Raw genomic sequence first — 13883 nt, 5'->3', positions numbered from 1 at the left:
AGTTAAGTACCATAATAAGACATAATACATCTTGCCTTGAGAAGTACAGAGTAGAAACAGAAGAATGCAAGAAAGAAACCTTTAACTTAAAGGTTCGTGGCCTGGCAGAGTTAGCCAGGTCATTAAAGAGTATGTGCGTTTGCGTGTGCACATATGTGCAGTGTGGAGGCTGGCTCACGGGGAGTATATTTTAGGTAGAATGAAGTGTATGCATATAGGCTTGAATAAATCAGAAAGCACTGCTTTTCTGAGACAATAAAAACAATTCAGTGTGGTTCTATTGTAAAGTATACATCAGGGGAGTACAGAGAGATGTGGCTGAAGAAGGAGTAATATGAAGAGCAGTGAAATTCTATCCAAAAAGCAAGGAGGACCTACCGAAGCGTTTTAAGCAAGGAGACAACATGATAGGGTTTGTGTTTCAGGAAACCCACTCTGGATGCTGGGGAGAATGGGCTGAACTCCATTTCACCCCTTCAGGTCGATTTAAAGTGCTGGGGAGTTCCTGCACTCCCATGGCAGCTATAGCAACGAAAATGACTATGGTGCATCTGGGGCAGATCCGGATGAGACAACACTAAAGGGCAACCAGGCTCAACCAGAGTATGGAGAGCTGTGGAGGCTGGGCCAAGGCAGAGTATTCAGAAAGCTGGCCCCTGACACAGAGGCTTCTCCACGCAGAGAAGAAAGTGGTGCTAGGTTTCAGCCCCCTGCTAGAAGGCCCACACTGGCTCTGGCCCCACTTTCTTCAGGCTGCTGCGCTGTTAAACCAGTTTACATAAAGGAGCCCCTCACCTCACTGGCAGGAAAACCTCTAACTGCAGCCAGGTTGTGAGTAAGGAAATCCAAACAACAACTTTGTGCAGACTGAGGAAAGCGAAGAAAAGGACCACCATGAGGCCTGTTTGTTAAAAGAGCCTGCAATATGAAAGATCGAATCACACTACTTAAAATGTAGACAAAGAGCATACTTGTGAATAATGCACACTTGCAAAAAAGGAAAATAATTACAAAGAACTGGTTCAGGGCTCTCGAAAAATGTACAGACACATGCAGGTTCTATAAAGAGATAAAACAGGATCTAGGACATCAGACTGGATGAGCTGGCTGAGGGGCAGAACAGAAATAGAAAGGACCAAAGGAGATTAGTAAATATTATAAAGAATAGAATAAGAATGCAATTTTTTTTTTTAAAATGTGCATCAGCACAGTGATGTCATCTTAAAAAAATGTGCTGGGAGCTAATAAAGAACCAACAGTGTAAAAAAAGTAAATCAGTGTTAAGAAGGAAACACTTATCATAAAAAAAAAAAGGAAACACTTAAAAGCGCTAGCAAACTGAAGGAAGACTGTAGTTATGAGGAAGAAGGAATAGATACATTAGCTATATAAAGACCTAACATAAGCATTTTCTGAAGATAGTAAAACAAATGGTAAATATATTATTTTGGGAGTTTATTAGACCTAAATCTACAAAGGACTCAAAAAGCACAAGGAGGGGAAAAAAAGAATATACTTTGACCAATATTGTTCAAAGACCTAACCATAAGACTCTACTTCCAAGGAGTTGATTTCAACTCATAGCTCTCCTAAAGGACATAATAGTATCACCACTTAGGGTTTCTAAGACTGCGTGTAAGCTTTTACAGAAGCAGAATGTTTCTTCTTTGTCCTGAGGACGGGCTGGTGGATACGAATTATCAACCTTCTGGTGAACGTCAATGCTGAACCTACCACACTACCAGGTTAAAGGCAGAGAGTAATCTGGTGGCCTAATCCATATGGGGTTGTACTAATAACCCAAAGATGGTGCCTCTCCTCCTATGCCATTTACAGCTTCTCAAAGTCTGCTGGAGGGTCAGCTATTAGTTGAATCCAGTCAATGACAATGAGAGAAAGCATGTGTGTTCAGAGTGTCCACCATAAGAGAAAAGATATCATTGCAATTCCTTGTAATTCTCACCACAAAAAAAGCAATGAAACAACCTTTAGCTACTTGGTAAAATGACAGTGTAGCTCAAGAACTCATCTGGGCAAGAACAGCATCTTCCTTTTTCAGATCTCAACTGCATCCAGCAGAACAGATTGGATATAATAGTTGCTCAACGTTTTCTTCCTATAGCTAATTTTAGACTCCTTTTGGGGACTTGAAGAGTTGTACTAAATGTTGCTTAAAATGAAGTCAAAGCTAGATATAGAAAGACAAGGAAATGAGCGATTTTTTTTTCCAAGTAGTCACGTGCTCAGAAAATATGCCAACATATTCCCTTTCCAGGAAAAAAAACCTTAATTATATACCTATTTAACAAAAAAAAAAAAAATAAATAAATAAAACAAAAGAAAGAACTCATGGATGAGAAAGCTGTGAAATAAATGCATTTGTGGCCAGCACAAATGGTTATCTAGAGAGTTAAATCTAAATAAATATTATAAATTGAGTTTTAAAGTAGCATCAAGAGAAGTTTCTGAAATAAGGAAATTTTAAGTCAACAACGTTTCCATAGTATAGATTATTCAACTAAGATTATATATACAAAATCTAGTGTGTGAAGGAAAGACGAGAGAAGTAACAGTAGATTAATTCCTCATCTTACATAGGAAGACATTAACATACACAATTTCATTTTTAAATTTAGTAATTAGAGAAATGGATCAAATTCCAAGTATTTCTAAATATATATATTCTCTTTTTTAACCAACTACAGTAAACATTATAATAGAAATCATGACTACCTCTATTTAATGTCTTCATGGACTAATTTCTGCTTGAATAATTTGAGCAGAATGGTCTATGTACTTATTCTTTCCTCTCCCATATCCTGTGAAATCAATACCTGGGTTGAGGAGCACTAAGGCTATCTGAGCCAAGAGTTCTTACTCCCCTCAACACTGCATCCATTCCACATCACAAATACTTTCACATTCTGGACCTTATTACAAGACACTCATTGTTCTAATTCAAAGATTAAACTGGGTACTTCCACTCTCGTGACAATTTCCCAAACCTTTTCCATTCTCATCAACCACTATGCCTACGTCACTCCTCACCAAAATTTATAAAAGTAAATCCTGCCCAAGTAACCCAGTTTATTAGTAAATCTGCTTCTAGACATCTTAGTTCTTAGTCTTGTCAAGGCTCTCATTAGTTATCTGAACAAAGATTCTGTCCCCTGGAGCTACTGATCTGTAGCTCTTTTTCTTAGTTTTGCTGTACAAAATGTCAAATAACTGATTATTACCTAGGCACCCTTTTCTTTCCTCAAAACTTACTTTTTTCTTTAAGGTCCTATAATCTGGCTCCCTTCCCTTCTTTGTACTGAAGCAACATTTTAGAAAAGTCCTAATGATTAAAACATTCCAATTAACTTCATAGGTATCATTATTATCATGAGTCTCTTGATTTTTATCCACTTAATAGTCACCTTTTTAAAAACCAGCCCTGGGATTGCCACAGTAAGTATGACAATGCTCTGACTCTCAAGAGGTTAAAGACAGACTCCTGGGCAAGCCAGGCATATAAATCAGTAACAGCAGTGAGAGATTACAGATGCTACAAGAGGCATGTAGAATCTTAAAATGCATCCCTTTGATGCTACAATGCAAAGCGCTTGTGCTACTTCTCTTACAACTCCTTTCATCTCACTTTTATTCTCTCCATCTCCTTTCTTAGTCATTTTCTTTCTTGTGACTATTTTGCCTAATTCAGGTCCAAATACTTTTCAGCACACAGATTTTTCCTTGCAAACTCAATATGTACTCATACTCAGTTCAACTCACTGCCCTTGAGCTGGTTCCAAATCACAGCTATCTTCCATTGGGAGTGAGGTCAGAAACAACTCAGAGTTGAATCTCGAGGCAGTAAATTGCATGGGATAACTGCCCATCTTTCTCCTATGGAGCCAAGGTGGATTCCAACTGGCAGAGATGCAAAGTCTTTGGATTAGTAGTGCCACTTACTAAGGACTACACCACGAGAACTGATATATTTCGCTAGCAAGAGAAAAAAAGCCTCAAAATCGGAATCTCTAAACTCAAAACTCTATTTTGAGCTCCCACATTTTATTGAATATTTTGTCACTTGAAAAACTCACTTGAAATTCACATTCATCTCTGTCAATAGTCCCCAAATTTTTCCATTATTCATACTAAGAAATGAAGTTAACTTCTTAACCTCCCATCTCTCATTTCATTAAGTACTTAGATTATCCTTAATTCTTATCCATATTCCAAACTCACATTTACTCATATGTTCTACAACCTATTGTAGTTATATGTAGACTTCTTTATTGCTTCCTAAAGAATGTGACCATTCTTTAAGGGCAAGAATTAATATTTTTCTTCTTTGTGTCTCCTATAATATTTGGTATTAGAGAGAGTATGCTGGATTATTACAGTTCCTCAATAAACATCTATTATTGAAGCAACTTCCACGAGGGCTTAAAAAGTCATAAAGTTAAATGGATTTTACCTGAATTTAACCAAAAATACTGGGTTACAGATCAAAAGGCAGGAAAGATCCTGACCTACCTCCTTCACTGTGCAAATTATTCTAACCTCTAACTCTTGTTCCCACCAAGAGAGACATTTATCAGCTCTAGGGTCTCTGGGATGAGGGTGCTGCAGGCTAGCACTCAGGCTGTTTGCCCAACTGATAGTAAACTGGGTGAGGAAACAGAATTCCAAAGAACAGGCTTATCACTGAATCCACACAATCAACTTGACATCAGAAAAAACTGATACATGAGCTGAATTTTTTTCATTCCCTCTGAAGAAAATAAAGAATACTTCTGCACCTCAGATATAGTTAGTTTCCACTTTAAGTAAAAAAGCTGTATCCTTATAGTATTAAAAAGACAGAAACAACATTGTAAGAAAAGCCTCATCCTGAAGAATAGCTTGTTATCAATGCAAGGCTGAACTGAAACAGGACATCTAGTTCAAAATCAGAAAAAGATTTCATTCCCAGACACAAGAACCTCACACACCAACTCTGGCAGGACATGTTTGCTGATTCATGCCAATTTTTTTTTAACTGAAACTAGAGCAACTGACAGCAACAGCAGTGGGAATTCTAACATAACTCCTCAGGCTCATCATTTCATGAAGGAGAGCTGAGAGAAAATGTGGTCACTTTTATTTCACTCATATTAACCGTACTTCCATTGTTCATTTCTGCTTAGCGTCCCAAAGCACCATTCCAAGCCCAGGCTGAAATTACATTTCTAGATTAATAACAAGCACAAGAAAATAAATCACATCTGCCCTGTGAGTGAACCCAAACCAAAAGCAGCCACGGAGAAGAATTTCTGAGCTGAGCCGAGAGTCAACTTTAATTCTAAAGGAAATGAACCTTTAAAAAGAAAATTCAAACAATAATATATATAGACAAAACATTAATCTACATTGCTCTAATTAGCTTGGATTCTTGTAAAACTTTTCCCCCTAAAATGGTTATCTGCCAGAGTACAATTGCTCTGGTAAAATGGCCTAGGGCCAAATACATATAATAAAGACTTTATTATGCTCAAGCTTCATCAAATCCTTGGGTATACTTTCATTTCCTAAAGAAATATCCAGCTATTCAAACTTATCTCTAATAAAGATAAAGAAGAAAACAAACCACATGCCCAGTGTCTCCTTCATCACTTTCTCTTTTCCATCTGAGTTTAAGGTAGTCCAGAAGAATAGTAACATCAGAAGACAAAAATGAACACTCTTCTAAACAGCCATGCTAGGTGAAAATGCTCTCAGTGTAGCTACAGCACAGTTCTGATATTATTACACATTGAAATTAGCAGTGTTTGGCTGCTCAGTAATTTGTTAAAAGCAGAAACTAGAAATCTGAATGGAGAACACTAATATCACCAGAAATAGGAATGCTATGTCACAAGATTTTCTGTTTGTCTCCTCAGAATGGGTGAACTGAATAGCTCAGTAACATGATGTGAAGAACAAAAGTTGATGAGTACTAGTGACTGCTGTTCTCCCAGTGCAACCACCCTATAATTCAGTTCCTCCCTCACATCCAGTGTGTAACAATGTTGGTATAACTGGGATGAGCCTAGTCACAGAGGGATGCCCAGGATTCCCAGTGAGCCCAGGAAAGCCTGCAGTCCAGCCTGGAGAGGTCACAGAAGGCTTCACGAAGGAGGTAACCGGCAAAGAACCATGCAGGGGGAAAAATGGTGAGAGAAATAGGAGGAGGAGTGCAGAAGGGAAGATACACCAGAAGAAAAGAACACTGGCATGAAGACAAAGGATGTGAAACAACAGAGGGTAGATACAGGACAGCTAGGAACAATTCTTATATCTGGAGTATAAAGTAAGAGGAGAAAGACCAAAGGAGCAGAAAGGGCTGAGGCTACAATGGGCTTCAGATGATGGACAAAAACTCTTTATCCTGCCCATGGTGAGAAGGGCAATATAACAAGGCTTGTCATCAGAAATCAAAGAACTGGCATGAGTGAAAAGGAGGAAGGAAATCTGTGGTGGGACACCAAAGACTGAGGGGCACTCTAAGAGACAGACAGCAGATCAAGAGAAAGAGATATTGCCACAGCTGGCTTATTTAATATTTCTGATAACTTTTCTGGAAAGTGTTAAATGCATGGAAATGGATTTATTAAAAAATACCCATTTAATAAATGGATAAGAAGAAATTTATAAAAATTGGGCAAGAAATTCTGGCAAAATTGCATTTCATTGAAAATATATCCCCTAAGCTCGAGCCTTCCTGAATACACACAAAACAGGAAATCTGAATATGGCATCAAAGAAAAATCAGCAACAAAATGACAATATTATTTAATCTTCACTGGTATCAGAACCTTAGTACCACACAGAGCCACACTCCCACAGGGCAAAGGAGAGATAAGCGCCTAACAAATGCTTAACCCTCCCTGTATTGCTGTGAGGATCACTAAAAAGAGAAAAAGAAATTACAAATCTTTCCAGTTATTGTTTGTCATATAATTAAATTCAGAGTACTTTTTAAAAGTTGGGGGGAAATGGCCTCTGTAAAATCTAGTACAGAAATGGCAAAAGATAGTGATGTCTATGGTAAAGTCTTAGGATCAAGACACCATGAAAAATTCTAGGGAAAGTCCAATTTTAGAGAAACTCGGTGGGAAAGTATTTAAAAGGCAGTCTGAGGATTAAAAACAGCAATGTGTGCCCTTCCAAGAAATCATATTATTAAAGGTTTAACTCCTTTTTTCTATTCATAGTCTACAGCTCTAGAGTACTCTAAATAATTAAATGTGACAGATAAGAAAAAGTAGCCCTGAAACTAAAGATCCAACATCAAAACTTCCTGGCCGAGCAGAGTCCATCACTGGTCTCTTATAACATTAACTTTCTTGCTTCTTAGGTTTCTAAATACGTCAACCAATCACTCTCAAAAAAGTACAGTTATTAATCATTTAACCTACTGTTAATGGTTTCTACTTGTGATAGTTAAAAGAAAGAGAAAGTGGGAGGAAAAATAGCTGCATAAAATCACTTAATTTTCAAAAAGTATGTGGAAAAACTTGCCAAGCCCAACTTCAGAAATACCCAAGAGACTATAAAATTTTCAGTTACCTCATATACAGGCAAAAGTTGGACAATGAGTAAGGAAAACTGAAGAAGAAATGATACATCTGAAGTACAGTACCGGCAAAGAATATTGAAGTGCTCGATGAATGAGCAAGTCTGTCTTGGAAGATATACAGGAAGAAGGTGTCTATAAGTAAGGACCGTCTTGGGGACTTTGAATATGTCATCAGGAGGATCAGCACCAGGAAAAAGACATTATGTTAGTAAAGCAGAGAGTCGGTGAAAGGAGGAAGCCTCTCAAGAAGTGGCTGTCACAATAGGCTCAAGCATAACAGTGATAGTAAACATGGCTGAGGACTGACCAAATTGTGGTTCATTCTTGTCTGCACAGGGTCTCTATGAGCTGAAACCAACTCAAGGGCATGTAACCACAACTCCTCTTCTACTGTAGGAGTCTAGAAAGTCTATTTTTTGTTTTATGTATCTAAAGAAACACAAAAAAGCATTTACAAAAAGATACATAGAATGGGGTTATAGAGCTAATGTCATCCAGACTACCTGCCCAATCCTTTGTTCTATAGGACAAAATAGTTAAGATGAGATAGAGTTTATTCAAGGGGGTGGGGGATAAGCTCTGAACTTTCTGTAGTCTATGCAACTTATTTTAGTACGTTTTTTTCACCTCTCACATATTCGCTAAACATCTACAATGTTCCAGGCAATGTACTGCAAAGTACCTAGCACTCTGTAAAAATTCAAAGCAGCTGCTCAATTAACACCTGCAACAATATTTCTTTCTAGACATACAAGAATACCTGTGCCTGGCACTATAGGCACATACCCCAGACCTTGCATAGAGATCCCTGCTTAGCTCATACACTGGCCCAAAAACAGCCCTGAGGTAATTCGCAAAAGGTGCCTACTTCAGGAACAGCCTCTCTCTGGGTTACCACCCCTAGCTCCATTCAGGTGGATTCACCACACTACACATACCAGTCCACTGAGGTGGGCAACGGCAGTTGTAAGTGTTAACTCCGTCCACACAGATCCCTCCATTCTGGCACTTGTGGTTAGGGCAGTCATCAATATTTCGCTCACAGGTGCTCCCTTCAAAACCTGGTAAGAGAAGAACAGGAGACAATAATGAATTCTCCTAACAGAAGATGTGGCTTGCTCTTTGCCAAAGGACATTAGGACAGACAATCTTCACTATGTCAGTTCAGTGGTCAGCAGCTACACAACCAAAGACTTACCCATATGAAAAGAAAAACAAATGAACAAAATTGCATTTTCCTGTCTTCTCAAACCTCAAGCATAGCTAGATTGTGAAAATGGCTCATTATATCAGTGTTATAGCTTCATAGCTGCCTCACAAAAATGACAATATTTTCATGAAATAAAACCCCATGAAGATAAATACTTACTGTGCAGAGATATCCACTGGTTATAAACAACAGGATGTTAGATTTTTTAAAAGAAGCTCTGGTGGCACAGTGTATTTAAGTTCTTGGCTGATAACCAAAAGGTCAGCAGTTCGAATTTTACCCCCCACCGTGATTCACTGGGGGAAAAAATGTGGCAATATGCTTCCATGATAAACCACAGGGGGCCGTTCTACTCTGTCCCAAGGGGTTGCTCATCCCATAGGGTTGCTCTGAATGGGAATTAACTCAATAGCAATGGGTTTGTTTTCTTTCTTTAGATTTCTCTAGGTCTAGACTAACAGGAAGAATAGAGAAATACTACCTAATTGAATTTACATTCCTTTTCTTTTTCTCAGGATGAACACTCAAGGGCTTCAACACTAAGCAGCGGGTGGAGGGAGGGTAGAAAGGTAGCATAAGGAGGACACTGAACAAACATCCGAAGATATGAGCCCAGTCTCAACCTCATCACCTACGAGCTGTTTGACATGGCACAAGCCACAAACTCTGAATCAGTGTTCTTTTTTGTAAAATGTTATTGATTCTGTCTATCCATTCTACCTCAAAGTTATAAGTTATTATGTGTTCTAAGTTGTTTTGTGTCATCTATGAAACTTACTGACATTGAGTTAGTTTCAACTTGTGGAAATCCTACAGGACAGAGAACAAGTGTCCCACAGAGTTTCCAAGGTTGTACATCTTTACAGGAATAGCCTCCTTCATCCTTCTCTTGTGTCTGGCTGCTAGGTTTGAACTCCTGACCTTTTGGTAGGTCAATGCTTAATAATAAATACACTGTGCCCTATGGCTCCCTGATATGAGTAAAGTACTATTCATACATAAAAAACTATCTGAAAATGAGGTGGCATTATTACTATAAAACTCAACATTCCATATTCTTTCTTCTCCTCTCTTTACTTACAGCCTTGCATCCTTCCTCTTCAACCTTTCCTTTTATGAAAAGTGACATTAGCCCACCCAAACCCACCCTAACTACTCATAGAGTATTCTTCTGTAATTTATAGATTATGTTTCTTTCCTTCTCTGTCCCTTCTTGTGCCATATTTCTAAGCAAACAGAAGACTACTGGCTTTAGGACAACAGATTATTGACCAAACATTTCCTATTTGAAATATAGTATATGATTAAACCCTTGGTCAGGATATCAGAAGATGTATTGCTTTGGGAAAGTCTACAGTCATAGACCTCTCCAAATTACTGAGGAGCAATGGTGTCAGACTAAGTTGCACCTAATTCAGACCATAGTCTTTTCAAGCACTTGCTATGCTGTTGAGAGTTGGATAATGAATATGGATGACAGAAGAAGAATTGATGCCTTTGAGCTATGGTGTTAGAGAAGAAGAAGAATAATCCATGGAAGACCAAAAGAAGAAACCGATATATCTTGGAGAAAGGACAGTCATAGGGCTCCTTGGAGGCAAAGATGACAAAGCTTCATTTCACATACATTGGGCATGTTGCCAGGCGAGGTTATTCCTTGGAGAAGGACATCATACTTGGAAAGGTGGAGGGATGGACTGACACAATGACTGCTGCAATGGACTCAAGTAAGTCAGAAATGAGGAGGAGGGCACAGGATAAGACAGGGTTCAAATCTGTTGTTCAAAGAATGACTATGAGTTGTTCTCAACTTAATGGCACCTAACAACAACATATGACTGAACTACTGTCTTCTTAAAATATTCTCCTATCCCAAGCAACATATTTATTGAGTTTTACATGTTTGTAACAGTGAGTAAAAAGAGATAGTCCCTGTTTTCATGGCATTGACAGTCTGCCTAATCACAACTTGCTTTATCAATTTCTTTTTTTGTTTGTTTTATTTAAATTTATTATTAATTTCAGTAAAAATTTACAGAGAATTTGGATTTCCATTCATTCATTATTGCACTTTTCTCCCCTCCCAACCCTTCCTCCTAGGACACTACCCTCTTGGAAAAGTAAAAGAAAAATTCTTTCATTATTTTACAATCCCTCCCCCCAGGTCCACTCCACGATGTAGCCTTCGCTCTAGACTCCTGTCATGACAAAAATACCTAATCACATATCTTTTAAACAGTTTTCTCCCTCATCTGTTTCAATGCAATAGACATTATTGAACCCATCTTTCTCAGTCTCCTCCCAACCCTGAGGTCAGTACTGTTTTACAACAGTGGCACCATGCAGTATTTGTCCTTTTGTGACTGAAATACTTCACTCAGCAGAATGTCCTCCAGGATCACCCATTTTGAATAATATTGCATGAGTTCCTTGTTTTTCAAAGCAGCATAGTATTCCATTGTGTGAATATACCACAGCTTCTCTATCCATTTGTTTGTTGATGGGCACTTAGGTTGTTTCCAACTCCTTGCTATTGTGAACAAAGCTGCAATAAACATGGGTGTGCATATATCTGCTTGGATGTCAGTATGGTCTTTTTGGGGTTTATTTCCAGTAGTGGAATTGCTGGGTCAAATGGTATCTCTATTTGCAACTTTTTTGAGAAAGTGCTATACCACCTTCCACAGTGGTTGCACCATTTTACACTCCCACCAAAAGTGAATAAGGGTTCCAGTTTCCACAACCTCACCAGCATTTGCTGCTTGCTGTTCTGTTAAATTTTGCTATTCTGTCTACGGTAAGATGGTATCTCCTAGTTGTTTTAGTTTTATCAATTTCTTACCACAATGTCTTACCACTATGTCTACTCTGTTATGCTGAAAAATGGCTGCTTTTTTCTAAATATGGGACAGTCATATGAATGAGTATAAACCAAGTAATGAAAAAAAACTACCTAAAGCCCAGAAAAGATCACATCGTGGAAGATGAGAATTAAATAAATGTATGATTGTTATTATGTGCCATCAAGTTGATTGTGTACAACAACCCTATGTACAATAGTCCTGAAACCTGCTCCATCTGTGCCAACTTTACTGTCTCTGACACAACACTCATTACCCCAGTCACTGAATCAATCCATTTCATCGATGTTCTTCCTCTCTTTCTCTGTTCCTTCACCCTTACAAACATGATGTCCCTTCTCCAAGGACTGGTCCCTCCTAGCAACATGCCCAAAATATGAAAGACGAAGCCTCAGAATCCTTGCCACCAACAAGCAGCCTACTATCACTCCAGGATGAACCTATTTGTTTTCTTAGCAGTCCATGGTATATTCAACACTATACTCCAGAACCACAACTCAAAGGCATCAATTTAATTGCTATCATCCCTAGTCACTGTCTAGATCTCAGATGCATAGCAAGTAAGTGCAAAGACAATGGCCTGAATTCAGCAAACCTTAGTTTTCATACTGATGATGCTGCTATTCAATACTCTGGATGACAGAAGGGAAGTACATTTTTCAGGTACTAGGCACTTGGCCACTTTAGGGAGATGAGTCACTAAATAAGCTTGAGAAAGACTAGAAAATTTGTAGACTCTAATTTTCTAAAAAAAAACTTATTTATGTTTAGTCATATGAATGTTTTATAAGTAGATTAATGGTCCAGGAAATGCTGAGTTATCTAATCTCAATATTAATTATGATAAAGAAAGTGAGACCAAGTCTATATATCTACCAAGAAGCAGCACAACAGTGTGACCCCAGAACTAGAGCTTTCCGTGCAGACATTCTTTAGAAAAGGTAAAGATATGCTTTCAGAATAGACCCTGAGGTGGTGAATGTGGGGAGAAACAAGGCTCTTGGTCCACCAATGCTAGAACTTGTGTGGTCTAGAAGTGGTGATGGTCACCTTTCCCCTAACTTGATCTCTCCGGGGACTAAGACTATATATGGTTGGCTAGAGTGTATATGGGTTGGGGTGGGGTAGAGGATACAGCTATGACCCTCACTTTATTTAGCCAGTCCTACAACTAACTGAATTCACCAACCACAGATAAATTAAGATAGAAGCAGTATTTCAGTATAACCACATCATGTAAAAAATTATTTTAATGATTTTTTTTTAGGTAGTTCTTTTCTGTTGATAAACAAGTAAGAAGACAGATGAGACAGTTAATTTGTGGTTTAAAGCATGGTCTTTCAGACCAAGCTGCCCAGGTTCAAATCTCTGCCTTACCATGTAATAGCTAAGTGACTGTGGGAAAGATCTTTTCTTTTCTCACGAGGGGAAATAATAGGATTTACTTCCATTTCTATTTCCTATTTTATATATATATTTTAAAGTTACAAGTTTTAAAAAACCACTCAGTTTAATAAATGGTCATGAGACAAATGAATATCCACATACAAAAGACTGAAAATGAGCTCTTTCCAAAAAATATACACAAAAAATAACTCAAAATGATTAGAGATCTAAATGTAAACAGGTGTTTATGAGGATCTGGAGAAATTTGAATCCTCATACACTGCTAGTGGAAATATAAAATAATATAGCCTCTGGAAAACAGTTAAGCAATTTTTCAAAAAGTTAAATATAAGAGTTACCATGTTGTTGTTGTTGAGGACTGTCAAGTCAGAATTGACTCTAGCAGGTTTTCAGAGTCAGTAAATCACACATGGAGATTGTCCAGCTTTCTTCCAAAGAGCAGCTCGCGAATGCAAACAATGTACCTTTGTGTTGGCAGGGTAATTCCTTACCACTAAATTACCAGAACTCCCTATAATCCAGCAATTCTGTTCTTATATATACAACTAAAATTAAAGGCAAAGCCATTGCTTTCTAGTCAGAATCTACTCACAGCTGACCCTCCAGCAGGTTTCAGGTAGGCCATAAACTCCACAGAAGGAACTTGCAGAGAGGCACTGCCTTTGGGTTAACAGTATAACTACATAATCAAGACGCCCCTTCTCCCCCCAAAAATAGACCCAAATCCACTGCTGTCCAACTCATTAAGACTCTTGGTGCTCCTCTAAGGCTGTAACTCTTATCAAGAGCAGACTGTTTTATATTTCTCCCCAGG

At 38.2% G+C, this 13883-nt stretch overlaps 1 protein-coding gene across 1 annotated transcript in view; it reads right to left on the bottom strand.

Moving 5' to 3' along the window:
* Nucleotides 1-13883, bottom strand: part of NOTCH2 (notch 2) — a 188879-nt gene that overhangs the window by 59752 nt on the left and 115244 nt on the right. The window contains exon 5 of the mRNA XM_006900324.1: nt 8530-8652. Coding sequence (XP_006900386.1) covers nt 8530-8652 — 123 coding nt within the window. The remainder of the gene's footprint in view (nt 1-8529; nt 8653-13883) is intronic.

Source organism: Elephantulus edwardii, unplaced genomic scaffold, assembly GCF_000299155.1.
Source record: "Elephantulus edwardii isolate Elephantulus edwardi_28Jun2011 unplaced genomic scaffold, EleEdw1.0 scaffold00280, whole genome shotgun sequence".
In the NCBI taxonomy this organism is placed as follows: Eukaryota; Metazoa; Chordata; class Mammalia; order Macroscelidea; family Macroscelididae; genus Elephantulus; species Elephantulus edwardii.
Note: the sequence above shows the minus strand (reverse complement) of the source record. Positions and strands in the feature narration are given on the sequence as shown.